This window comes from Glycine soja, chromosome 13 (assembly GCF_004193775.1).
Source record: "Glycine soja cultivar W05 chromosome 13, ASM419377v2, whole genome shotgun sequence".
NCBI classification, from domain to species: domain Eukaryota; kingdom Viridiplantae; phylum Streptophyta; class Magnoliopsida; order Fabales; family Fabaceae; genus Glycine; species Glycine soja.
The window spans coordinates 27,223,191-27,249,541 of NC_041014.1; the positions used below are offsets into that span (position 1 = coordinate 27,223,191).

Below are 26,351 nucleotides of genomic sequence, written 5' to 3' on the forward strand. Positions count from 1 at the left end.
CATATCAAATCGAGCCAACCCAAAACAATCCACAACAGAAATGAGTAAAAGAACACCGTGTAACAGTAATTTACTCATCCCTATGAATTCTCCCATATTGTAAAACACTTAACAATGGCAAGTTCCATAGACTTGATGACCTACTACTACGAAGGTGAAATTTAAAGACGCTTACAAGGGTGTGAATAACAACCTGGTTTGTCTCATGCCATATCCATGTCATGTCACAATACTAATTTCGATGAGAAAATTCCAAAATGTGGAGACTAGTAAGTCTCCAGTTCAACCTAGAGCGCCCACTTTAGTAGTAGTGAGCCAAAATTAAGCCAACTTGCCTCTCAAACCACACCATGGGAATGAATTGACTCACCATAACGAAAAAAGTGGAAGGAAAAAAGAAAAGCAAAACAATTTGAAATTATATATATAAAAAATCATGAGGGTGAGCCCTGGTACAGCGGTAAAGTTGTGCCTTGGTGACTTGTTGGTCATGGGTTCGAATTCGGAAACAGCCTCTTTGCATATGCAAGGGTAAGGCTGCGTACAATATCCCTCCCCCATACCTTCGCTACGAAGTTTTTTTATATATAAAAAATCATGATAAAAAGTAGAAAAAGTACGACCATTTAACAGCTTCTGAATAGTGAACAAAAGAGAAGAAGCTTTGATCCACCTCAAGAAAGGACCAGTAATTAATAAAACATTATTCCGTCTCAAATAAAATTTCCAAGAAACCACAAGTCAAAATGCCAAATTCCAACTGGTTGTGATAATTTAACCAGCATGTTTCACCCTACATGCTTCCACTGCTTTCTTACAAAGAAAACAGCCAGCAGGAAAAAAAGAAAAGAAATATAAACAAAAAAGCACACAAAAAAATGTTAGATCTAATAATAACACAAAATTAAATAAGTCATTAAATGATTAAAGTACGTAAATATTTTAAGAACATTTGATGCAAGGATTGCTATTAAGTGACTGAACTATATTATAAAAAGAAAAACCCTAATTTACAATCATCATAGGACTACTACTACAAAAGCAAAAGCTGCTACCGCAGCAACAACATAGAGTAACTGAACTAAACCATATACCAGCTAAGAACAAAAGCCAAAAATCTATCTTAACTTGGGCCGCTTTGTCATGCTACTACTTAGACCGGCTCCTCTTGACTTACCAAAGCTTTTTGCCTTTCTTCTTTTCCTATCTTCTTCACTGTCAGACTCATTTCCCTTCTCCCTATCTGCATTGCTTGCTTCCCTCTCTAGTTCCTCCCATGTCTTTCCCTTCTCTTCCTCAGAATCCTCCTCGGAATCTTCATCATCATCATCATCATCCTCAGACTCAACAAGTGATTCACTGTCAGAAGCTTCATCCTCTGAATCCGATTCAGGTTCCACATCAGATGGTTCATAACCTTTATCAGACTCCTCCGAGTTCTCAGATTCTGAATCAGTAGCTTCCAAATTCAGAAACTCCCAACCGCCACCTTCAATAAAGCTCTGAGGGTCATCCGTTATTGTCTTCAGGATCTGACGCCAGTTCAGATTCAGCCTGCTCTCATAATATTTGATGTCTGTTGTGTCAAGCCACTCCTTGATGCCATCCAGTGATGTAGAAGGGATAGAATCAATCCTGAGGACATCCCTCTTGAAGTCCTTAAATACTACTGTCATATCAAAGTTTTTCTGCCCAAGTCCAACTCTCTCAAGATTAACAATCTCAATCTCACTAAGCGTGACAACAAGGAAAGGGGTCTCTATTAATTCAACCAGGCAGGCAGAAGTAGGTACAATAAATACTGAAGATTTATGAGGCACCCCAGGGAAGCCAAGCTCTCTAAGAGGTTGATCAAACTCCAGGTCAAGGCCATTCAATTGAGGTTGTCCCCAGAGATCATTCACCCGATTCACAAAGGTTTGGAATTCTACATTAATTTTATTCTTCCTCTGTCGCTCCCGTTGTTCTTCTTCAAGCTCATCAGGGTCATACGCTGACCTCTTACCACTCCCAACATTCTGGACCATGTCCATAACCTCAACATAAAATTGAACGTCCTTGGTCTTCTTATTCCCTACCATAATATGGTTGTGCAGATGGAAGTGTAGGAGAGTGATCATTTCATTCTCAGCGGGTTGGAAAAATGCATGCTTAATGTTGGGAAACATTATGTCTACACGCTCATCTTGCCTAGTGGTAGAATAACGAAATCCATTCACATGAGCCTCAAGTGTACCAGGTATCTTCCTTCCACGCCCACCAAAAGCAGGACGGATCCAAAGGTCGGACAATCGTATTGGCTTAAATCTATTATTAGCAAGTTGCAGTTTCTCTTGAGTAACCAAGGTGGCCCTCTCAGCTCTCTCAGACTCCCTTGCTACAACTTGACGCCTGAGTGTTTTAATGGACTGCACAACCTCACTTATGTGCCTTGAATCCTTGGAGCGGAATGAAGCCTCCTTCAAATATATAGATCCTTGGAACTTCAAGGAGTTTGAATCATGAGGGCTGAAAGGGGTCCCAGGAACATTAAAAATAATTCTGATATAGCAATTCCGGTTGGTGTCCTGCTGGCTGGAAACAGTTCGAATGAAAGCCACATGAAAAGGTACCATGCTTCCATTTATAGGCAAGAGAACTGCTTCATTCTTCTGATCAATCTGAATCATCATTTCTCTGGGAGGGGGAAGGTCATTTATGTTCTTGTAAGCCATCAGTTCTGCAGATGACCTCGCAGAGGAACGGTTGTCTCCTGTCTCATTTCGACCACCAGCAAGTCGCCTAGCAGTTTCTTCATTTTTCTGACGAGCAAGTTCGGCCTGGTGCTGCCTTCGAAGTTCCTCCTTTGACATCTCATGATTGTCTGACCTTAGAGTTGTCTTAGACATCAAGGGCTCAGCACCATTGGTGTCAGCTTTAGCCCTGGGATTTTCCTCTTCCTCATCCTCATTGAAAGAATATGCAACATCTTTTAGAGCCTTTGAGCTCATAGAGGTCACAACTTCAGTTTTATCTTTGTTTATGATAACTGTGTCAGCAAGCAACAAGGAGAAGTGCTTGTTCTTAGACTTGGAACTTTCTCTTTGAACGTTCTGAAACCCAAGGGACACATTAAAGACCATGCCTTCTTTTACTAGCTGCTCATTTTTAGCATTAATATTCAAACCTGACTCTCGAAACTCAATACCAATGCCTGTTCCAGCAGACTTTGTCAAGTACGAAATCAAGTCAGGAGCATCATTTTCAACAACGGAAACAGCAGCTTCGTATGCGGCACTCAACCTGTTTCCAGGCTTCAATGATCCAATGACGGCCTCATGGGCTTTCAGGAGAACCCCATAGGCCCTACTTTGAAGAGGGTCTGCATCAATCAAGAAAGTCCTAGCTATGTTTGAGCAGTAACTCTTATACCGCGCCCCAACAGCACATAAAATCACACTTGCAGAGTCATAATGAAGTAACTCATCGTTGCTGACAGCACTAGGCTTGAGATCAAACTGTCCACCACTCTGAAAAATTGGTGGGTAACAAATATCTACATTATCTGCCTTCAGTTTACAGTTGACTTTAGAAGGCTCCAGGATAGCTTTCTCGGTGTCTTCCATCAATGTAGAATGAGAAACTTTCTTCTCTTCATCAATTACATTCTCAAGCTTTGGAATGACAAAGTTTTTCATCACACTTGTTGTCAGGTATGCCGCTCTCTTAATTGATGTAAGCTCCTCATTATTCTTTGCAGCAAACAATGAAGACAACCCATTGGCCACATCATTCAACTGAAATTTTGTATTTTTTAATTTTTCAGTCCACATTTCAAGCAGTTTCCCTTCAGGAGCCTCTCTTGATATGTATCCAACAGTGGGAGTATCTCGACCATCAGACTTTGACAGAGCACGGATAGCACGGAATATAGCATCCATTAGAGCAGTTCCATCATCGTTTCTAGGTTTGACATGCAAAACAAGATCTGCATCAACAACCTCTCTGGCAGATTTTTTGACAGATTCGAGAATAGAAGCCTTCTTCTGGCTGCACAATATATGGATCTGCTTCTTTGTGAAAACCATAATTGTCTCGGGGAACTCAAATCCAAGCAACCATAAGTTAAGAGCAGTCGATTTCAAGTATCGCAGATCTTCTGAAGGTGGAGGACATGCAACAGCAATTGCATCAGAAGAGCCCCAAAGATCTGTATTGTGTGCATCCCAATGTTGATAAAATGACCTTAGTCTGGTTTGAAATGCATTGAGATCAATGGAATAGGCAGTTCCTGCTGCTTGGGCAGTTCCATTGGCTGCTTGGGCACTTCCATTCCGATGGTCTGCCATGCTCCACTATATCTGGAATAAAAACACACAAACTTAAAATTTATTACATTTTAAATAAAAATCAGCTCACTAATCAAGTAATTCATATATAATTGATTGAGTCATTTAGTCATATCATATTCCTCACTTAACATTTGATTGAGCCTCAAAACTAAACTAGGGAAGTTTCCATTACATAAATATTAGAATGCTCAAAAGGCGAGAAGTGGATTGATATCTTCTTTTTGTCTCCAAACAAAGAGGAAGGGGGGAGGGGGCACAAAGAGGCAAGCAAACAAGTGAAATGCATATACAGTGAATGATTCTAGTAACAGTACCTAGTATTCAGACAACTTCAGTTCTGTGAGTAAAAGATGGCTGGACTGTCACAACATCCAGAAATTGGACACAATTTACTTGAAATCTTCAATTATTAGAGTGCTGGAATTTCCACTACCTCTTTTTCAGAATTCCTGCACTTTACAAATGGTATTCAATTAGTTCTGGAAACATTTTCATGAACCACTGCTTCCCAAAAAAAATTCTGTCATCCTAACTATTTCACAGCATTCCAATCACCAAATATAGAACAATCAAACTAATTAACCAATCATCAAACACTCCATTTCAAAAATAAACTACCAATGCTCGCTTTTTCCTTTGCTTATCCCACACTCCCTAACACACATAAAACCTTTCTAGGAAAAAGAAATACTTTCTCAAGTTAAATTAAGGCTAAAATATTTTTTTCATCCCTATAAATATCGAAATGTTCGAAATTCGTCCCTGTGAAATTTCTGGAATGTTTTTCGTCCTCACACAATTGAAATGTGTTGTGTTTTGGCCCAGAACCAGGCTTGGATGAAATCGAACCTACGAGGCATTTTTTTAACTTATATTTTAGAATGTAATTTCAGGGGGTTAAAAACCACCACAAATTACAGAAACTTTTTTGAAAAAAATCAAATCACAATTTGTGGCGGTTAATAACGGCCACAGATTGTAGGATTTTTTTTTTTTTTTTGCAAATAAAACCCTTTCTCCCAAATCCATGACAGTAACCACCAAACACCACCCTAGCATCACCACCTATAACAGCCACCACCATCAAAACCACCCCCAAACACCACCATCAAACCCCCAAACATCGCAACCATCATCTGGCTGAAGAGACCATCGCAACCTCAATCCCATCACCTCAAAGGCGTGCACGCTCCTCTCCCTCAAATCTGCGACCCCGACACTACCGCATGTCTCCACCCCCATATCACCATCTTCGACCAGATCTGCCTCCATCCAGGCCTCCCAACACCTGCACCGCAACCCCAACAGATCCATGGTGTTGGAGAGGAAGGAGGGGGGGGGGGGGGGGGGGTTGGATTGGGGTACAGAGATTTGAGAGAGAAAGGGTTAGGGTCTGAACACGTGTCAACGTTCAATTGGTTAAATAGATTAGCTTCTTTGCACAGTCAACAAAATCCGAACCTACATTCTAGCCAAAAAGTCACACATTATGATTTTGCAAGGATGAAAAACATAACGAAAATTTTACAAGAATGAATTCCGAACATTTCGATATTTATAGGGACGAAAAACATACTTTAACCTTAAATTAATAAATTGCAACCAAGCTGATCCAAGGCTACTGGATAATCTGGCAACAAAAAAGAGCTTTACCAATACAGAACTTAATACTAGAACCACTAAGAGATGAAAACATACATCTTGCAGAAAATCAAGCAAAACAAACTATCGTACTACTTCAAAGTGCACACTGAACAGTACATTTTCTAATCACTTTTTCTAAATAAGAATATAAAATCACTAGCAGAAGCCTTTCCACCTATAATTGCTACAGCTTATATACTTCACAAATCAGAATGCCTTTTCACTACCCCAAGGTTTTAAAAAAAAAGTCAGGAGCAATGATATAGGTCACAGCATCAAGGTTTTTGGAGTGTCCGCGACGTAATGCAACCACAATTATGGCCACATCGACATTTGTCCATAATTTCCCGCAATATCATTGAACGCAACAAAACCACAACCTTCACCCCTATCAAAAACCTTGCAGTACCCTAAAAGAACAAACCTCCAAACAACAATTTAGGTCACAGCATCAAGGTTTTCAGAGTGTCCGCGACTGCAATGCAACCACAATTGTGGTCACATCGACATTTGTCCGTAATTTCCCACAATATCATAAAACGCGACAAAACCGCAACCGCGGCCTCTATTTAAAACCTTGCAACCTTGCAGAACCCTAAAAGACACACAATACCAGCCTCCAAACAAAGGTACAAAATATAACATACTTGTCAGCCCGAGTATGTATGTATGTGTGTGTGTGTGTTTGTATATATATATATATATATATATATATATATATATATATATATATATATATATATATATATATATATATATATATATATATATATATATATATATATATATATATATAAAGTTATTCATCGCAACTCCAACTCAACATTATTATAATGAAGTCTAATATTCGCAGAACATCATAACTATGGATTCAGACCAAATGCGGAAAAAAAAAATAAACTCAGCTACAATTGAGAAACAGAGGAAAAAGAACCTGTTCAGCGGGGAAAAGCGTAACGAAGTTAGAGATAGGGTTTTGGAGGCTGAAAACGGGAAAAAATGGAGGATTAGGGTTTTGTTCTGAAAATGCGCGGAAAGGATAAGCGCAAAGAAGAAACGAACGCACAAGTCCAATTAACGGAACATGGACAGTGACTCAGTGAGTGAGTGATGTTCACTCGTTGCTTTCGTCACGCATCTCTTTTATCTCACCGTGATTCTCGAACCTTCCGAGGAATGGAAAGAAAACGCTGTCGTTTGGATATGTATGTATTGTAGAAGACTATGTGCTGTGTAAAGGATGAGAAAGAGACACAGAAACACCACTCACTAACACAGTAACAAGTTTTATTTTTTATTTGCTTTCTACTCCTTTAGCCTACTCGTGCTCACAGCTTTGGCGGTTCTTCTATTTTTATTTTTTATTTTTTTTTTGTTTTAAAACTACTATTTTGTTTTCTCTTTTTATTTAAATTATTTAATTTGATCCATGCGAATGTTGGAATTTGACTTTTTTAGTTAAAAAACTTATTAAATAATTTAATACGATAAATAATTAAAATAACTAGTAAAGATATATTATTATTTGATTCCAAAAAACTTATATAATTTATCCATAAGAATGATCTATGATTCTTAAGAATTATAATTTTTAGGAATAAAAAAAATTTTCTTATTCCATCTTAGAATGTTAAATCGAATATAATTTAACTCTAAAAGTTAATTTTGGGATGAGTATTATCCTTTCATTTATCTTCTTTTATTTTAAATGTGAATTTGAATTTAAATAAATACTAAAAATTAGTTTATAGAATGAAAATATTTTTTTTACTTTTATATTTTATTTTGACATTATTTTTAGTCCACACATAAAACTTGAGACTTTTTCAATATAACTCTTTATTTCTAACGTTATTGTATTTGATGCGTGCACAGTATAATTTTAGTTAGTAGATTTAAGATAGATTTTTTGATATTTTGGTTTCTCTTATAGTGTGAGGGGTTAGGAGTTTTATTTCTTTCTTTTAGTGCATTTTTTTTTTTCGCTCAACTTTTCAAGGAAGTAGCGCCTAACAGTAAAGAGGGGCGGAGAGCGCGGGAAAACTTTGCCAATTGCGTGGGAAGTAAAATTAATCAATAAAAATGGGACACATCACACATGGCCTAACTCCAATTATACTTTGTAGCCCAACAACCCCAAGTATAAGGTTAGGATATACATGAAAATTTATCATTAGTTCATATATGTATAAATGTTACCAATTTGATTATTGTCGTCATTAACCATTAACTTCTTTATACATTCTTAAATTTAGTCTCTTATACATGTAATTTATAACATTTATATATATATAAAAAAAAAAAACACCGCATACATAGTAGAAAGTAGAAACCAAGCTAAAAATACAAAAAGAAATTAACGGTGACATAGACCAAATTAGTACTGACTTAATAAGTTTTTAGTGTAGGATTTAAGATTTAACCAATAAATAAACTGTTAACGGGAGAAAAACGAGAGAACGGGGCAACTAAAACACTAACTAGTTTTCGATTTTTTTTCTTCTTCGGATGAATTAACCTCACTCATTTTTTTTATTCATCACTTCACTAATTTAATACCTCACGGTAACCACCCAAAAACACAGAGGAACACAAATTACTCAACAAAAGATGAAGGCGTAAACGCTTAATATGATATGGAAAGAAAACATGATCGGATCCTCCTTGAGTCCTTGTAAGAAATGTTTAAAAACAAAATTATGAGAAATACAAAGCTTAGTCTTCAGACATGCTCAGTAGAAACTGCCTTCTTATTTTTACCCCTACCAAACTAGAAGCAATACACAAATTTTAGTTTAAGACTGTCAATACTCAAAGATTGCACAGTCACATGGATTTCAAAACTCATCATCAGCTTTCTCTCACAGGTCCTCAGGGCCATTAATTTCCTGCGCGTGAAGAGTTTTAGGCCTAATGACAAGCTCTAGTAGGTACTAATAAGATCAATATGTAAAGTAAAATACCTTGTCTGCGATCACAGCTCCGTCAGGTATTTCCAGCTTCACACCCGGTTTTGCAAGAATACTTGCTTTTCCCTGTTAAGGCACCAGAAAGATCACGGTTGATAGATGTCAAAAGGCCAAATAATAAGATTTTTGATAAATTATCTTGACTCATAAAAAACATGAAGACAAAATAAATTACTAACAGTGAGAACAAAAAAACAGGGAGCCTAGTTCTAAAAATGAACAGGGTTAGTTTGGAAATCAATAAATAATTGCATGGCTTCCTTTGTGATTAGTTTTACTACCAACAAACAAAAGCATTAGATAAATTTTAGAATTAACAAAAATATTTTTCAAAAGAACATTTCGACTGTATTTGGTTGAGAGTGAGCTTGATGCAACATTAAGCCCAGTGTCCAGGTTATGGGTTCAAATCTTGAAGAAAAAAACTTTCTGCAGAGAATTCTGAGCTCCTACAGCACTATCATGCTTCATGCAACTTTCACTTAAATCATTACATGAGGAATTAAATATTCAAGAGAGAAACTCTATAACTAGTAATCATGGCAGTAACAGTAAGCATTTATCCAGTCTCCTGCCATAAGAATGAAAGAAAAAATAAACAAAAATCAGATATAAGTAAGGAATTAAATCCCAAACCTTAAGGATTACACCAGCTCCAAACCATACATCGCCTGCCACTTTTAGACTGTCAAGCTCAACAATACTGGGGATTGACTTGAACCGGCTCAAGAAGTTGCTAACCTGCGAAGGAGACTGGGAAAGTCAAACTCATATTCACCGCCTAACACAAAGTTAATAGTAATATAGCTCTTAACCTTCTTAAATTCTGGCCCCAATTCAATGGAAGGATTTTCAGGATTTGCCCTAGCTTGGTTCCTAATAACCAATCCATCTTGTAAAGTGTAAAGGTCCGACTGCAAAACAAACAACTGATTGTGTTAACAAAAGACAAGTATATCAACTTCCAAAAAAGTTCTCATGGCTTGAAACAGAAAAGCTTATAACCTGGACAAGAAGCAAGTCTGAAGTTGCCTTCACGGGAAGGAAGCGAGATCGAGGCACATTAATTCCGATAGCTTTGTCAAAGAACTGTTAAAAGATACTAGTATTATGTTAAAAGCTCTAGAACAGAAGTTTCAGCATTGACTACATATAAGTAATATCTTAATAAACATTCAGTACCCTTATTGCTGCACCAGCTGCAGTTTCCAATTGAAGAACTTTTACTCCATCGACTTCCTAAAATTCACAAATTTTGTCAGCAATATTCCAACTGAATGTCAGAGTATAGCAATTAACCCACAATCTAATACACATGTCCAAGAAAAACAAAAAAGGAAAAGATGGGCTATTTCCTATCAAATTATCAGTAAAAAATGTCCAATTTGCACCTTTGGATTGGGAATAATTTCCATCTTCAGAGCATCAGCTTCAACAAGCCTTTTAATTGCTTTCAAGTTTACCCACCTGTAGATTATACATTGTCAATACTCAATAGCCCAAATGAGTATACAATTTAAAACAGTTAGGGAACTAACTAGCATAACTTACAAATTATTTGTGTTGAAAATTTTGAATTTCTCTATAGACTTAAATTCACTGACCTGGATAAAGACAGACATTGAATGATAATTTGTAAATTCCAAAAGAACTGCTAATAAATAAAAGTATGCTCCCGACTTCACCATAAATTATGAACATATTATGATAAAAAAAAAAGTCTTGCTTACTGCTACAAAGTGAGCATCAACTTGGAAAAGGTGAATTCATATGCAAAAGAAAGGAGAAGGAGGGGATAGCTTCTTTTTTTTACAATACTACACTATTGTATAAACCTTACTCTGGTTATACTTGTTATGGTAGTTATAATAATAGATAAAACAATAGAAAATAGCAAAAACACGATCTGACATCAAGCAAGTCATTGCCTTCTCAGTCAAATGCACACATAGTAAATCATGATACTTCATAATCTACTAAACAAATGCATACAATTGGGTACACTTGGGAAGGGGGAAGAGATCCATGAAACTGATGAAAGAATACAAGACAGATCTAGAAGCTTACATGTTCATCTGGTACTTGGGCAATTTCCAGGAGCTGCATCAAACAATCAAAGCTAAATGTCACTTACAGCCAATTTCTTATAATTCTAAATGATCATACTTATATTTTCTTTTAAGGGCAAGAAACCAAAGAGGGAGGGAGGCAGCAGGACAATTATGAAACTCTCAATCAAATTTTTTGTTTCCTTTTGGGATAAAAACTGTGCATGGAATATATCACATTAAAGAGACATTTAGACATTTGCTACAGTCAGTGTACTGAATTAATCAGATAAATCATGATTGAAAAGAAATGAAATCAGCAACTGTTACATGCCTGAACCCTTCCTTCATAAGAAATCAGAGTGCCACCTTTCACGTCAGCCAATGTCTTGGGAGTGACCTGCATTAAAAGCACCCAAAACATCAATATTATGCAAGTCTAAAGCTAAAATGCATTTGTTTGACAACAAACATCTTTCTTTACCTCCATACAGTATTCATTCTTGTGCTCAATCAAATGATTTAAGATTTCTAAATTAACCAGTTAAGGGTACTGGGGACATTAGTGATCAACTTTCACACATAAATAAACCATTAATACAACCAAAATAACAGAAAAAAGAATGAAAACTTAAAATAAGGATACTCAAGTCAACTACAGCACCCAGGTTGTCTGAATTGGCAACAAACACATACTCCTTACCCTGTAAGAGAAGAAAAAGAAAAAGAAAAAATAGTAATGGTAATTACTCACCAAAGAAACAAAATAAGACAAAGCCCAACTAGAAATAAATCAAGTTCTGGTGTCAACCTGTGATAATAGCACATCAAGCTTTCCACTATTCACTAATGATGGGAAGACGTCTCCGTGGCCAGGAGGGTACCTATGCATAAAGGAATCAATCATAAGCCAAACAAGGAAAACTATTACTATTAGCAGAGACATGCTCAAGGTTTGTTAGGATTCAATTGCAAAATGGTAATGTCATCCACAAAATAATTTTCAAAAAGATTAACATGAATTCCTCTGGATAAGTTTCTTGAATTATTTGTCTTATCATTACACTTTACACAAGTGCTAAACTGCTAATTCAAAAAATAAATAAAGGTGCATAGTTCTAGTGAAACTAGTTACGTGCAGTCATGCAATAATATAGCAGAGGCAAAATACAAATTCATACCACCCGTCCCTGCCTGTCTGCCCCTTGGATGGGAATGGCAAAAAGTCATCAACAACCAAACGAGGATATTGACTCTGCATACATTAGAGTCCATGCAACAAAATATCAAATAAAAAACTAAATCTCAAAGTCCAGCAAATTAATAATATATTAGTGCAATAAACAGAGGTACAAACCTGGTTAAACGTATGAATCTCAATATTTGAGTTTTTATATTTCTCAACAATCTACAATCAGACAAATTTTTAGATTTTGACAAATTCAGCCCATAATTCTACCAAGCAAATAGCAATGGGGTCCAAGGTAAAGCTCTTGTACCTTTTGAGTGTCATCATGAGTGTTGAATGAGTTCATTAAAAGCAACGGAACATTGCTTCCGTATTTGGAATTGAGGTTCTACAACAATTTAAGCTATCAGTGGAAAGCTCACATGAATTGCAAACACTGAATAAAAGCCAAGCAAGAAAGGACTGTAAAACAACCTCAATTTGGACGACAATTAAATCAAGAAATGTCAACCCATCACGAACTTCAATGACAGATCTGCATTTAATACATAAAAAAATTAAGGCTTAATGCAAGACATCCAAAAAAGCTAAGTTAAAATATTTATTGAGAGTATATGATAACTCCATCCCCCCCCCCCCCTCCAAATCCATGTCATTGGATTAATTTTATGTTCGCCATAATTTCTATTTTTGATATGTTGACAATTTATGGCGGTTTCAAAACTCTAGGAACTCAATCAAGGAGCCAATTAAGTTTAGGAACCTAGCTGAAAATTCCTAAATAAGTCTTGCTGAAGAAACATTCTCAAGGCATGGAAAAGTTTTTTCAAGAAATTGATCAAATATAGTGTCTGATTCTTCACCGTTAAAATTTAGAAAGTTGATCTTTCCAGTTAGCATCAAGCAAGAATCACACACAGACGAAAGTCTCAATCATCCAAGTCTTAAGTAAAAATAATATAAAAAATTAGATTCAGCATACTTTGGGCCAGTACAACCCATAGTTGTCCCCAAGCCTCCATTGAGCTTCAACACCACAAGCTTGTCCAAGAGGTTCTTCACCTCCAAAGAACCTGCATCAACCAATTTCGGTTCACGTAGTAAACACACATCGATCTTCTAAATCATTAAATCAAGAGTAAACCATCAATTTCATCCATAAACTATTACTCTCTTTGCTAAATAGTCCCTAAAGTAAAACAAAGTATATAAGTAGTTCCCCTAACTATTAAAAAATGTTGGAAAATCCATGGGGGTTAACACCAGATTTGTAAGACCGAGCTTTGTTATTTCAATGGGTCATGAGTAATCACATAAGGAAGTTTGATACCACACTTTAACTTAAAACCTTAAGATTCGGGTTTATAGGTCTTATACTCACTTATATGGTGTTCAACCTTCTCATTCTTACTCGAGATGGGACTTCACCTCTCACTTGTATTCCAAAAACAAATCTTCATACATTAATAGAGGGACTAAAGTGATGGATATTCAATTCCTTAGAGATTTACTTAAACAACTTCATTACTTTAAGGATCATTTGAGAGATCAACAGTTCGGGGACAAAATTGATGGTTCATTCTTAAATCCACCTAATCAATCAAACAGAAGACAAAGATTAATTACCGTCAGGAGTCGGTGCCAAAGAGTCATAAGGCACCACTACTTCATCCGTAGGCGTCTCGATCTTACTCCACTCAACATGCTGTGCTTCGCCACTGCACGTTCAAAAAGGATCAAAAGTTAATAAGAAAAAATATATAATAAAATAAAATAAACAATAATCGGAAAATCGTAACACGGTGGAATTAATAGTGAACACACGTAACTGAAGATAAATGAAAGGAAAATCACAATCACAAGCGTAACGAACGTTAACGGTTAAAACGGTTAAAGTTGACGCACCTGAGGTAACGAGCAACGAGGCTTGTGAATCCATTCTTCTCATTCTCACTGCAAATAACAACAACAACAGCGATGAGGTTCGGATTCGAGATTGCGAGAAATGCAAATGAGATAAGAGATGCGGAAAATCGGAAAAGAGAAAGAGTGAGGACCTGATTTGGCTCAATGCAGCGACGGAGGATTTGAGGTTGGAGAGCTTGTCGGCGTCGGCGGGGCTAAGCGTGGCGGTGGCCATTGCGGTGGAAGGAAGAAGATTCGAAAGTTACAAAGTGAAGAAGAAGAAGAAGAAGAAGAAGAGGGTGAAGAGAGCGAGGTTATGGTGGTGGAAATAGCAGAGTGTGCAACTGAATTTTTGGTAGTATTTATATATGTAGATGTGGAGGCTTTTCCGTTAGGCCAGAGTAATAAAAAAGAGCGTGAATCTCAAACCCGATGAATACGAAGGAACAACTAGCACCTGTGACCTGCGTTTGTTTTTCTATTTAACCCATATTTTTTTAGGTTGATTTGTTATAGACAATAATTTTATTTTATTCTAGCAGTATTATTTCTCATCAAATAGAAAACCTGTGATCTTTGTTAAAAGAAGATGAATATCAAGAAAACAAAATTGAAATAGCTATACTGAAAAAAAATAAAGTTATTTTCAACACATAATATTAAAATTTATTAAAATTATAAAATTTGAATTTTTTTTATAATAATTATATTATAAGCATGAAGTAAACATATTTTATTGATAATCAATCTTGTGGATAACCTCTTTGAAAATACATGTAGTATTTAAAAAAAAGTGTGCTAAAGAATTTATTAATGGCATAAATAATGATAAAAAGGATGATTCTATGTTCATTAAATATACACCTAATGAAAGTGAAAGATGGCATAAAAGTGAGATATGAAAGATCTGACGGTTGGTGTAATGTAGTAAACAAAAGAGATGAAGAGCAAAAATGAAAAATAAATAGGGAAAGAGAAGAAGATAGAGTAAGTATTTATAAAATAGATTTCTATATGATAAATATTTAATTAATTTATTTAAATAAATATTTTATGACTGATTAAATAATAATATTATATGGTTTTATATTTTTAATGTCAAATATTTTCTATTCAAAATATAATAAAATTAAAAAGTATTCACATATTATCAAACATTTTTTAAATTATTACAATTTAAGAAACATAAATTAAAATTTAACTTATAAAAATCATAATGGGACTTGAAAGAATAAAATTAAAAAGATTCTGCTTCATTCCATATACAATATGTTTTAGGTTTTTCTTTTTTTCACTCTTTTGATATCGAGGTAAGAAATTGAATATAAAATTATATTTTTCTTTACCTCGATCCCAGACTTAGGTATTTCAATTAAAGACGCAATATTTTTAGTGTTTCAACAATATTGAAATAAAGACTAAAAATAATCTTCTAAAAAAAGAGAATAAAAATAATAACTATTTAAATAGAGATTAAAATAAAAATTAAGAATTAAATCTTCAGTTAATAAAATGAAAACTTTCATTTATTTTATTATTGAATGTGTAGTGGTATGGAATTTTTTATTTATCATTTTATATTATTATATAAAATTTAATTTTCACGCATTATTGGTATAAAAAATTTACACTATTGACTACTTCGAAGTCATTTTATATACAACTTTTTAAAGTAGTTATAATAAAAATTAATAATTTTATTATCCATTAATATTTATAATTAAATAATAATATAAAAAATTATTTAGACCATAAGTGCAGTATGATTGAATTAAGTATCATACTTATATACCATTTCATTTAGTTCGTAATGAACTATTCGAACAAAATTTTAGATTTAAGGATGGTACAAAAATTATTAATAAGGGAATGTTTGTTGTATGGGTAGATCTTTTAGTCTTGGAAATACAGGAGAAAAAATAATTTTGTGTTTATTATAAAATAATAAAATAATTAATTTTATATATATTTTTTTATCTAGGTAAGTAATAATCTCATATTAAATTAATATTTAATATCGATGGAGGGATAAGAAATATTTATTTCATGAGACAAAAATTCTTTTTATGAGTAAAAATACATATGCATTTTCTTCCTTCGGTATCACATTATCCTCTTGATAATTCACTAATTTATGTTACTTAATTTTGTTATTCTTAAAATTTTTATTCATATTCTAATTTTTATTTATCATTAATCTCATAAATTTTACCCAGAATAATTTTTGGTTCACGATCAATTGTTCATTGCATGTCAAAAGGTACAGATAGATCTATCTATATAAATAATTAGAGGATTTTTGTCTATATAACATTTTGAGTTTCATTTGTTGGTCTTATATATAATAAAGTTATTTTTGTTATGAAAAGATAACATCTTTAACATAATAAAGATATTTTAGTAATTATAATATATATTATTTGAAAAAAATTATTTAACCAAACATATGTCTTAGTTATTCTTGCGAATATAAAAAGTATTCTCCACTAATTTTATAATCAACTAAACACATATTTTATTAAATATTTGAAAATAATATTTTTATATTTTATTCTCAAAAATAATATTTTTAAGATTAAAAAAATTATCCCTAAAGCAAACACAGCCTGACTAATGGGATATAAATTAGCTTACTTTGATATTAAAACAACTTATATAACGTGGATATTTTCATGCTACAAAGGAGAAGATACATAAACCATATATTGTAAATTTTGACAGAGTTGAACCAACTTATATTAAAGGCATATCCAAACATGCAAATAGTGAGTATAGAATCAAAATTTCATAGAAAGACACTTTTTAGAAAGAAAGACATATTTTCTAAAATTTGTTTCACCAATCATGTCCCCAACACCCTCCTAGTTGGCTAGTCCTAGGTTTAGTTTCGTCGGTATTGGAAGAAAACAGTGGCGCCTCCTTCACGCAAAGGTAAGAAAAAATGTGCTCAACCCATTGGTTTTGATTTTTGAAGTTGTCCTTTCCTTTTTTTTTTGTTTGGTGTAGGTTATTTCCTGAGTATTGATATCATGGTTTTAGAAGATTTCGAGTTTCAGTTGTTATTTACTGTTTATCTAAAATATATATCTAATACTAGTAAAGATGACACTATGAATTGATGTTTACAATTATTTAGACTTTTTTATCCCTCGATTAATTATGCATGCAATATGTAAATTAGTTCATTACATTTATTTTATAGTGTGTTTAGATTATATTCATCGTGTCAGAAAAAAAAAAAAAGAAATTAGATTCATCATAAGAAATAATCAATTACTCATAAAATTGGTTCTAATTTTGAGGAATAAAATTAATTATTGGTATTATCCAAATACACTATTAATCTCTCATGTCAACGTTGGTTACTTTTATTTAACCTTCATCCTCTTTCTTCCTCTTTTATTTTATTTTTATTTAAAAAAAAATACTTAAGAGGCGTGAATCTTCCTAGTAGATAATAATTGCGGTCATGTGGAGAACTTTTTATATGACTAATAAATATTTTTTTAGTAATATATATATATATATATATATATATATATATGATGAATTTTTATTAAGTTATACATTACTTTTTTTTAGTTTTTATTTTTTGCCATGAAATAGCTGAGGGTACTTTTCTTTCGTGCTAAGATGTCAGGGAAAAGGGAATAAATTTGGGTTTATTTCGTTTTCAAATAGCAAAATAATAAAGCGCCACTTGCAAATTTTTTTTTCGTGCCATGTCATTATCTTCATTAAGATTTTTCATTTAAAATAATAATGCACATAGAACTGATAGAAGTCATTATCGAGATCAAGTTTGAACTTTATATAATCGTAATCACAATAATTAAGATTTAATTATTCGCACTATGATTATAATAATTATTCTTGTACTTGTAATTACTAATATTTAACTACTTTATAAGCAAAAATAGCATCGTGTGATTTCATCAATAGTGAATTTTTTTTACACTTAAAAGGCTTTTGTTGCAAAATCCCATATAAAATGGCAGGCCGATTGTTTGTGTAGAAATTCTTGAAAAAAAATAATTTATAAGTTAATAATGTGTGGAGTGAAAATCACAGTTAAACGTTCATCTAAATATAATGATGATCATGATGGTGTCATGCACTCATGCTGTTGCTGCTGATGGCTTCATTTTATGCAATATAATAGAGTAAAATTCGTTTATTGTGTTTGCTTTCGTTGTTTTTTTATTTGTTAAGGTTGGGATAAAGGTGAAGCCTAATGGCTCGTGGGTTTAGAATAAAGAAGAAGAAGAAGAAGAAGATAAACCGAACATTGTTACCTAGAATTGAATTTGCTTTCTTTGTATTCCATTTGGGTCATGTCAATCTCACTCTTCAGTTTAATCCCGTCACGGTTCACGCTCCATCTAAGTAATTTAAAAATTGTAATTAGTTGGGTACCAAAAATTGGTGGCTTATTGCTATTTAGAATCAACGATGCAAAATTGCGAATTGTTTGGCCAAAGGTTATTGGCAATAGATAGATTGTGAGAGTGGGATATCATTTTCATGGTTCTAACATTATCTCCCCTTATTATTATTTCGTAGGTTAAGGTGGAGAAATGCAACGTAACAGTCTCACGAACACGTGCTCTTCATAATTCATCTCGTATTAGGTATCTTGATGGGTACTCCAAATCCAATACATGATGGCTGCTATTTCAAGCAAGTTAAGACACATGGAGAGCCACTTGAGCTAGGTTAGTTCTGGCTATCTTTATGACGTTGGTGGGGCAACGCTTGTTTGCGCATGAGTTTCATACTCTCATATGTCATATCCTTGTAACAACTAAGAAGCAATATTCCTTGTTTTAAAATTATTTTAAAAAAAAAACTGAAATCAGTTTTAAGTTTTTAGTTTTTTTTTTCAGTTTTAAAAAATTATAATCAATCTTATATTTTTTTTAATTGCTTTTTTTTAAGACATTTTAAAAAAAATTCTTATTTAAATAGAAAAATAAAGAACATTTTATTCTTGAACTTGGAGGAGTTAGAGCTAGAGAAATGGGCAATGGAGACAACAACTGAACAAAGGCATTGGGGGCATTGAGGTGAAGGAACTATGCCGATGGAGGTGTTGTTGACGAAGGAGTTGGGGGGAAGGGGTACAGGTAATAGAGACTGAGTAGGTAGATGTAAAGACTAGAGCTGATTAATTAGATTGCGCAACTTGACGTGGGTTGGCTCAATGTTGGTCACAAGATATGGTAGATCAAGTAAAAAAAACTCATTTAATTTTGTTCTTTAAAAAAAAACTGTATTAAATATTTATTTGAAATTTTTTATGATTTAGGGATCAATAACATAAAAACATTTAATTTTTACCATCACTACCTGTCTTTTTGTTAAGATAACATGTAAATCATATTTAGATAAAATAAATAAATTAATTAAGTCTCAATTTTAATAATGAGAGTTAAATCATTTCTTGGAGACTCAAGTATTTCAAACAAAGATGACTTGAGTTTTTGTAAACTTTTAACATATATTATATCTTAAAGGACTGAGCTTTCTTAGTGAGACGTAAATCTTACAATAAAGAGACTTGTTTGCTCTCATTTTAGCCTAAAGACAAGATTTTTAAGTTTTTAAGCCTTTTTTTTCAAAATTAATTCATTTAGTAATCTATTTAAAAAATCAATTTTAGTTTTAATCTATATTTATCAAATTCAACTTAAATTGACCAAGTCGACTCTAAAATTGACCAACTAACCAGTTAAAGCCATCATTTTGGATCTGATATGCATCAAATTGATGCAATATGACATAAGAACATCTTTAATGATAGATCTAAATTAAAATTTTAAACTACTTTTTGATGGATCTCGTAGCACTAATAAGATAAAAGATCTCTCAAAATCTTTTTTATTTTTTTCTTTAATGATAAATCTTATTTTGAGATCTTAAATAATTTTTTTAGGTTACATACAATCTCACTTTTAAATATTTATTAAATTAAATATAATTAATCAAGTAATTAAATTTAACGAAATGAAAGAAATTTTTTCATAAATATCAAAAAATAAGAAAATGAGTATAAATTTAATTTATATTTATAACTAAGTGTTAAACAAATTAAAAATATAAAAATTTGATAATAAAAAATATAACACATTAACTATTTTTTTTAACAAAGTGGATATCTTCACAATTCTTGTAAAAATAGGTCCAACTTCTTTATTAATAAATTTAATAAAAATTAGATTTTAAACTCAAAATCTTTGTTTAATATCAGACACTAAAATGCTCGAACTCGACTTTGAACCGTTGGCCATGTGTATCACAATGACCGGGCTGCGTCATGCAGTTTGATTTTTATTCATTGAAACTACGACGTTTTGCATTGGGCAAAAAAAAAAAATACAGCAGGGGTCAAGAAAATCCTAATCCTCTTGGGCTCTTTGTGTCTGAAGCTTCACTCGAAAGTGGAAACACTGCTCTCATCGACTCGAAAGCGGTTTGCGGTTTCCGTCATCGGCGAGACGCCGCCGCCGTCTGGAATTGGAAGACCGTCGCAGTAGTCGCACCATCGCAGCACGCATTGTATATCTTCTCTCATTCTCTATTTATTTATTTGTTGGCTGAAATTTCAAATTCCTACTCTGTTGATTTTTAGAATTGTTGCTGTTATCATGTTATATTTAGTGTTTATTATGAATATCCTTACTTATTTCATGGGTCTCTAACTCTTCAATTAGAGAAAGAAGCCAAAATTTTAACTGGTTACAGGGTAATGGCTATTTTTTTTATCAGCAAAATGAAGGCACAATTGGTGCTCCTCAAAAAAAAGTCTGAGATTACAAGATATTCTATCCAGAACTCACTCTTCACGAACCAAGCATCTATATTTGTTTTAGAAAGGATATGCTATCTACACCCCATCTGATGACCGCATATCCATGTGGGAGGAGTTATAGTTCATCTCTTTGTCAAAACTCTAACAATATTGTAATTCAATGATTTAAATGATCATTTTATGTTTAGTGTTGAGTTTAGGTTGATATTATGGTTAGTGTTTGCCACTTTCCCTATTGCAACTTATGTCATGCTATGCTGATGGACTTGAATTTGAAGAATGGACTTGTGGTTAGTGTTGTGAATTTTTTGAAATTTTTGAGGTATGGTTTGATTATTTTTTTATGATTTTTTGAAGTATAAAAGTTTACAGATTATGAATTTTTTAGATTTTTTTAATATAGACTAGGTCATGCGAGTCAATTAGTGACTCACCGAGTCGACCCTGACCAAGTCAATGACCGGTCCAAGTCTGATAACATTTGTCTTAATGACCCAGGTGAATCATTTGAGCTAGACTTGATTGGAATGCATATTATATAAATTACTTAAGTCTTTGACTTTGGTCTTCAAGAGTAGCTCTGCATAAGCTACTCTTCTTACCAATGATGTTGGTGTAGTTCAGTTTTTTTTTTTATATATTTATTGGTGCATTTCAGTTATGGCTGTTGTGTGACATATATTGCAATCTATTTTTTTTGGCTCTGGATTCAATAATTTTCGTTGAGTAGAAACAACGAGGCTAATTTCAAAATATTTTGAAATCTTTGTTTCTCAACCTTGTTCGACTGATTTTTGAATGATAAAACATGTCTAGTTTCATTCCACTGGCATGGGTGATAAATGTTGAGATATATTTCTTTATTAGGCTGAATTTAAAAAATCCACATCTAAGATTAACTGGAATTTGTATGATTTAAAGTTTAGAAAGAAAAAGTTAATATTCGATACATTAGGGCTAGGTTTGGACATGAAACTAGAAGCCCGTAATCCTGTGTTTGCACATTGTTGATTGGGACAGATGCATCAATATATACTAGTGAGACTTTATGTCTTTAACCTTTCTTATCTGTAGCCGGACTCCCAAATCATCTCTGGTTGCATAAGACTAGTTCTTATTTGCAACAATTAAATAAATTTTGGTTATAGTTTCTGCCACTTCTTTTTGTAAATGCTTTTCTTTTGCAATTTCTCATCATGGTGCCCTTCCAGGTTGTGGTAGTTTGCGTTATCTGTGTGCCCAAACTATATGATGATGTTTTCAGTGGCAACTACATTTGACTTGTTTTCTTTGTTTTTATTGCTGCTTCTTTTGTCCCCATTTCAGGGAAACGGAAATGGGTTCTTGTGCTACATCATCTGTTCTGACTAATCAATTTATTCCGTGGTCTACAACCAATACTGAATCTCCCTTGGACTCCAAATTGGGCGTCATATTTTATAAAATGTACAGAAATACAAACAAAAGACAACTCAGTCTCTCTTTTGCTTGGGATAGTTATAAAATCAGGAGTATTGGTGCGATTAAATCATACAAAGATGTATCTTATTTTCAAACCGAACAAGTAGGATCATGGGAAGATCCAGATACTGGAAGTGACAGTGAGTGTGATGATGAAGAATATGAGGAAGTTGAAGACGAGAACTTTGGATTTGAAAGTGATTCAGAAGAGGAAGGGATGAAGGCTTCAGTTGCTACTGATGTTAATATAACTTCAGGGGACAACTATGAAGAACTTATTAAGAAAGGTTCATTTTTTTTCTTGTTGCTTTATCTCTTTTGGAACCATAATATGGTTTTGATAACTAGACGGGTCCGGTCCTGGACAGGCCAATCAGATAGTGTCCAAGCATCTGAACTGGATTGACCGAAAACAGCAGACTTGAGATTGGACTGGCCCATGATCAGTTTATTAGAACAGGCTCAGTCTAAAATTTAAAATTAGTGCTGAAGTTTAGGACTATAATGCCAGAATTATGGTCCATTTGCTAACTAAACCTCAAAAGCTTCATTAGGTCCTTGCTTAAATTAAAATGTCCACAGTTTATGCATGGCTGGTCCTAACCCTTGTCTTCTTCCCCTTAAAAAACTACTTTTGTATTTCTTTTTTGTTATGTTGTGACACACTATTCTTGTTAATGATTAATAGTAAGAACATAGTAAGGAGAAAACAACCTTAGTTTTTTGAAGATCACTTTGATGCACATATTGATTATTTTATAATGTTTTCCATGTGATCCAGTTCAACTGCCAAATGCCATTTAAACAAGTAACGGCTAAACTTACCAATTTAGGGGGTGTTTGGTTTAGAGGATGGAAATAGAGAAGATAGAAATGAAATATAAATTTTTTTAATTAAAGTAGAGTGTAAGAGATGTAGGAGCCACATGGGGTCCACACAATTTCTTCTCTATTTCTCTCCTCTCCCCTTCAACCAATCACACCCTTAATGATCAATCCACCTAGTGGGATAAGGCGTTGTTGTTGTTGTTGTTGTTGTTGTTTAGTTCTTGTAGTTGTTACTTTCAATATGGTTTTAAGGTTGAACAAACTTCCTTATTGTGGAATGTTTGTTTCAAATATAAATGTGCTGAAAGAAGTTTCACAAGTAGATTGTAGAATATTTTTTGATCCTGGATAACGATTTGCTGCTATAAGAAGATATTTTCATTATTGCAGAGATTGAACAGCTTCTGGAACCGGAAGAAAGAGCAATATTGCAACAGAATATTACTCCTAACTTGGAAAAAATATCAACTGTATGTCTGTGACTCTGCATCTGTCTCTCCTAGTGCCCACTTTCTTATTTACTCTTAAGTTCTTCGATTCATATTTTCAGGAAAAATGGAGCCCGCTGCACACTCTTGTGCTTTCAATGCAGATGAGTTGTGTGGATAAGCTTCTTGAAAATGGTGTTGATATTGATTTACCTGATAAGGTGAGTTTGTTTATATCTGGCATATAAGTATGGCAATTTATCCATAGTATTTTCCTGGACTTAAATAGCATTATTTGATCAAACAGGAAGGTCTTACTGCACTTCATAAGGCAATTACGGGTAAAAAAGAAGCTGTGATTAGTCATCTTTTACGAAGAGGTGCAAGTCCTCATGTTAAGGATAAGGTGAGGAATATTCTGTACACAATTGTCCTAAACTGTTGACTGCATTCTGAAGTGTGCTTTGTGTGTTTTTATATCTATTTCTATGGTAGGATGGAGCCGCTCCACTTCATTATGCAGTTCAAGTTGGTGCCAAGATGACTGTGAAATTATTGATCAAGTACAAGGCTGATGTCAATGTTGAAGATAATGTGAGCATTTCTTTAACACAAGCTTGTTTTTATTTGTTTAGACGTTCTTCAATTTTACATATAGTCTATGGTTTATTTACAACTTTAAAAATCTGCCAGGAAGGTTGGACCCCCTTGCACATTGCCATTCAAAGCAGAAATAGAGATATAGCAAAAATTTTGTTAGTCAATGGTGCTGATAAGACTAGGAAAAATAAGGTACTTATGTTGTACATTCCACCACAGACTTTGCAGTTATAAATGATTTTAAATGCATCAGGGTGAACAGGTGTTATTATCATTCCTTTTATTCTCAACATTGTTTGACAGCCCATTTTTTCGTCGTTATATTTTTAAGCCATTTGTGCTATACTGCTATAGTCCATTGAAACTACTGTTGTGAAGTGTATACCTCTCCTTCCTTTGGTTTCAAGTTTGTATTGTTTTAGACAGAAATTGATGAAGCTGCCTGCTTCCTTTCATACTAGTCAACAAGGGTTTATTCTTTTCCCTTGCGTTAGAGTTTCATTGTTTGGTTGGTTATGTTTCAGGACGGAAAAACAGCCCTGGATCTAAGCTTATGTTATGGGAAAGATTTCAAGTCTTATGACCTTGCCAAATTACTGAAGACGGTTCCAGCTGACAGTTATCTATGATGTTCGAGATGCAATCGGCCAGAACCAGATTGAAGTTTCAGTTGATTTATAGCTGCTGCTAATTAGCAAGTAAATCGTCCCCTTGGCATTCAGCCATCTTTGAAGATCTTCTGCTGAGCTATTTCAAAATGAGGAAAGTTTTGATGGAACAATTCATTATCTTCTACCCCAATGATTAATTGGAATGTTTTTGCAGCATAGCTCGAATTGACAACACTATCTTGTCAAAACAACACACTGTGCAGATTATAAGTTGAGAATACTAGGCATCCAAAGACACAAAATGCTGGCAAATTGCTGACTTATTTTAGATTAGCTGTTCAAGCCACTGAATTTTCTACATGTAGAATTATTTCAACTAATAAGCTATCAGTGATAATTAATTGTATTAAGTAGAGGTAGTTCATAAATTTCTTTTCTATGTAAGTGTTACAGTTTAAAGTTGTTTATAAAGTTTGAATGATAGACAACAGTGCTAACATTATTGAGTTATAGGTTATATGCCGAATAGATTGTCTCTTACCCTTCACAATTTAATCCTTGGATACATAGTTTTAAAAACCGACCCGGTTACTGGCCCAATCATGACACTGGGTAATTGGGTCAGTGGTTGAACCAGTGGGTCACAAGTTGACCCTTATGACCCGGTTTGTAATAAAAAAATATAAAAATTTTATACCAGTATTATTGGCTTCCAATTAATATCAGAACTGTGTTCCTGATCATGCAAGCTTCTCTCTTCCTATTGACAAGTTCTGTTCACAAGTGCTTCCAATTAATATCAGAACTGGGTTACACATTGTCATGCAAGACAGTTAGAATTATGGAAATCCTATAAGCAAACAGAGCACCACATCTGCAATAGGATTTTCAACTGTCAAATGTAACAGTTCAATAGTCCTTTTTGCACAATAAGGGAAAGGGGGTAACAGGACGACTACAAGGTTGCATAATAAGTTATTTATTTAGGCTCGCTCAAGATACCAAACCACACACACTCACACACAATCATAAACATAGGAAAAATATGAAGGAACAAAATGGAAAAAATCAAAATCCGAATTTGCCTTAAAACAAACATGTAACAGTCTTTGCTTTGACGAGGGAGAAGAAGCAAATGCATTTTAGAGGAGAATTATACCTGTGGGACAATAGACGTCAGGCGACGGATTGTGGACGACAGCACCACGAGAGAAGCTGTGAAGGGAAGGAACTTAGAAGCTGCGACGAAGCGAGAATGAGAAGACGACAAACGATAGATGACGGCGTCACAAGAGAAGCTGCGAGACGAAGGAACCTAGGAGCTGCGAGCCTACGACTAAGCGAGAACGAGAAGACAACGGATTAGGGTTCTAAAATCAAAAACCTAGAAATCAAAACAATGTCATTTTGCACTCCATAGAAAGAGAAAAAAAAAAGGATAAATGACCCAGTCTAAGTCGACGGGTCACCGGTTCGACTACAAACCTGACCGGATCGCTCTGGGTTGAAAGCATGTCCGATCTAGC

The 26,351-nt window shown here is 33.9% G+C and overlaps 3 protein-coding genes across 7 annotated transcripts; 1 reads left to right on the plus strand and 2 right to left on the minus strand.

Moving 5' to 3' along the window:
• Positions 1 to 894: 894 nt before the first annotated feature.
• Positions 895 to 7,265, minus strand: LOC114381867 (FACT complex subunit SPT16-like). 5 transcript variants are annotated; one of them, XM_028341093.1, is made up of 5 exons: positions 7,042 to 7,252; positions 6,910 to 6,958; positions 5,908 to 5,961; positions 4,646 to 4,780; positions 895 to 4,340 (listed from the first exon to the last, which is right to left on the minus strand). In XM_028341093.1, the coding sequence occupies exon 5, from the start codon at positions 4,326 to 4,328 to the stop codon at positions 1,119 to 1,121; it is 3,210 nt and encodes a 1,069-aa protein (XP_028196894.1). In that variant the 5' UTR covers positions 4,329 to 4,340; positions 4,646 to 4,780; positions 5,908 to 5,961; positions 6,910 to 6,958; positions 7,042 to 7,252; the 3' UTR covers positions 895 to 1,118. The 5 variants fall into 5 exon arrangements, 4 of the variants coding, with proteins under 4 accessions (XP_028196894.1, XP_028196893.1, XP_028196892.1 ...); XM_028341092.1 differs by lacking the exon at positions 5,908 to 5,961; XM_028341091.1 differs by lacking the exon at positions 5,908 to 5,961 and having other exon boundaries at positions 6,910 to 7,252.
• A 1,306-nt stretch (positions 7,266 to 8,571) lies between these two features.
• LOC114382719 (UTP--glucose-1-phosphate uridylyltransferase-like) lies at positions 8,572 to 14,517 on the minus strand. Its single transcript, XM_028342302.1, has 21 exons — positions 14,239 to 14,517; positions 14,087 to 14,134; positions 13,808 to 13,899; positions 13,164 to 13,254; positions 12,656 to 12,716; positions 12,492 to 12,569; positions 12,350 to 12,400; positions 12,174 to 12,247; positions 11,804 to 11,876; positions 11,639 to 11,696; positions 11,477 to 11,523; positions 11,327 to 11,392; positions 11,012 to 11,044; positions 10,496 to 10,548; positions 10,336 to 10,411; positions 10,127 to 10,183; positions 9,950 to 10,033; positions 9,760 to 9,858; positions 9,581 to 9,685; positions 8,939 to 9,010; positions 8,572 to 8,863 (listed from the first exon to the last, which is right to left on the minus strand). Exons 1-21 carry the CDS (start codon positions 14,319 to 14,321, stop codon positions 8,837 to 8,839), a joined length of 1,428 nt encoding a protein of 475 aa, XP_028198103.1. The 5' UTR covers positions 14,322 to 14,517; the 3' UTR covers positions 8,572 to 8,836.
• Positions 14,518 to 20,390: 5,873 nt separating this feature from the next.
• Positions 20,391 to 25,351, plus strand: LOC114380843 (ankyrin repeat domain-containing protein EMB506, chloroplastic-like). The gene is made up of 8 exons (XM_028339924.1): positions 20,391 to 20,644; positions 22,224 to 22,645; positions 23,577 to 23,656; positions 23,737 to 23,835; positions 23,922 to 24,020; positions 24,110 to 24,208; positions 24,308 to 24,406; positions 24,739 to 25,351. Exons 1-8 carry the CDS (start codon positions 20,403 to 20,405, stop codon positions 24,841 to 24,843), a joined length of 1,245 nt encoding a protein of 414 aa, XP_028195725.1. The 5' UTR covers positions 20,391 to 20,402; the 3' UTR covers positions 24,844 to 25,351.
• The last annotated feature ends 1,000 nt before the right edge of the window (positions 25,352 to 26,351 follow it).

Bases quoted from the DNA above. Each gene is read 5' to 3' on its own strand.
- LOC114382719 (XM_028342302.1), bottom strand. From the start codon at position 14,321: ATGGCCACCGCCACGCTTAGCCCCGCCGACGCCGACAAGCTCTCCAAC. The intron at 13,255-13,807 runs GTAATTAATCTT...TGGTTGATGCAG, and splicing joins TTTGGCACCGACTCCTGACG to GTTCTTTGGAGGTGAAGAAC. The intron at 10,184-10,335 runs GTGCAAATTGGA...TGTGAATTTTAG, and splicing joins AAATTATTCCCAATCCAAAG to GAAGTCGATGGAGTAAAAGT.
- LOC114380843 (XM_028339924.1), top strand. From the start codon at position 20,403: ATGCAGTTTGATTTTTATTCATTGAAACTACGACGTTTTGCATTGGGC. The intron at 20,645-22,223 runs GTATATCTTCTC...TCCCCATTTCAG, and splicing joins GCACCATCGCAGCACGCATT to GGAAACGGAAATGGGTTCTT. The intron at 24,021-24,109 runs GTGAGGAATATT...TTTCTATGGTAG, and splicing joins GTCCTCATGTTAAGGATAAG to GATGGAGCCGCTCCACTTCA.
- LOC114381867 (XM_028341092.1), bottom strand. From the start codon at position 4,328: ATGGCAGACCATCGGAATGGAAGTGCCCAAGCAGCCAATGGAACTGCC.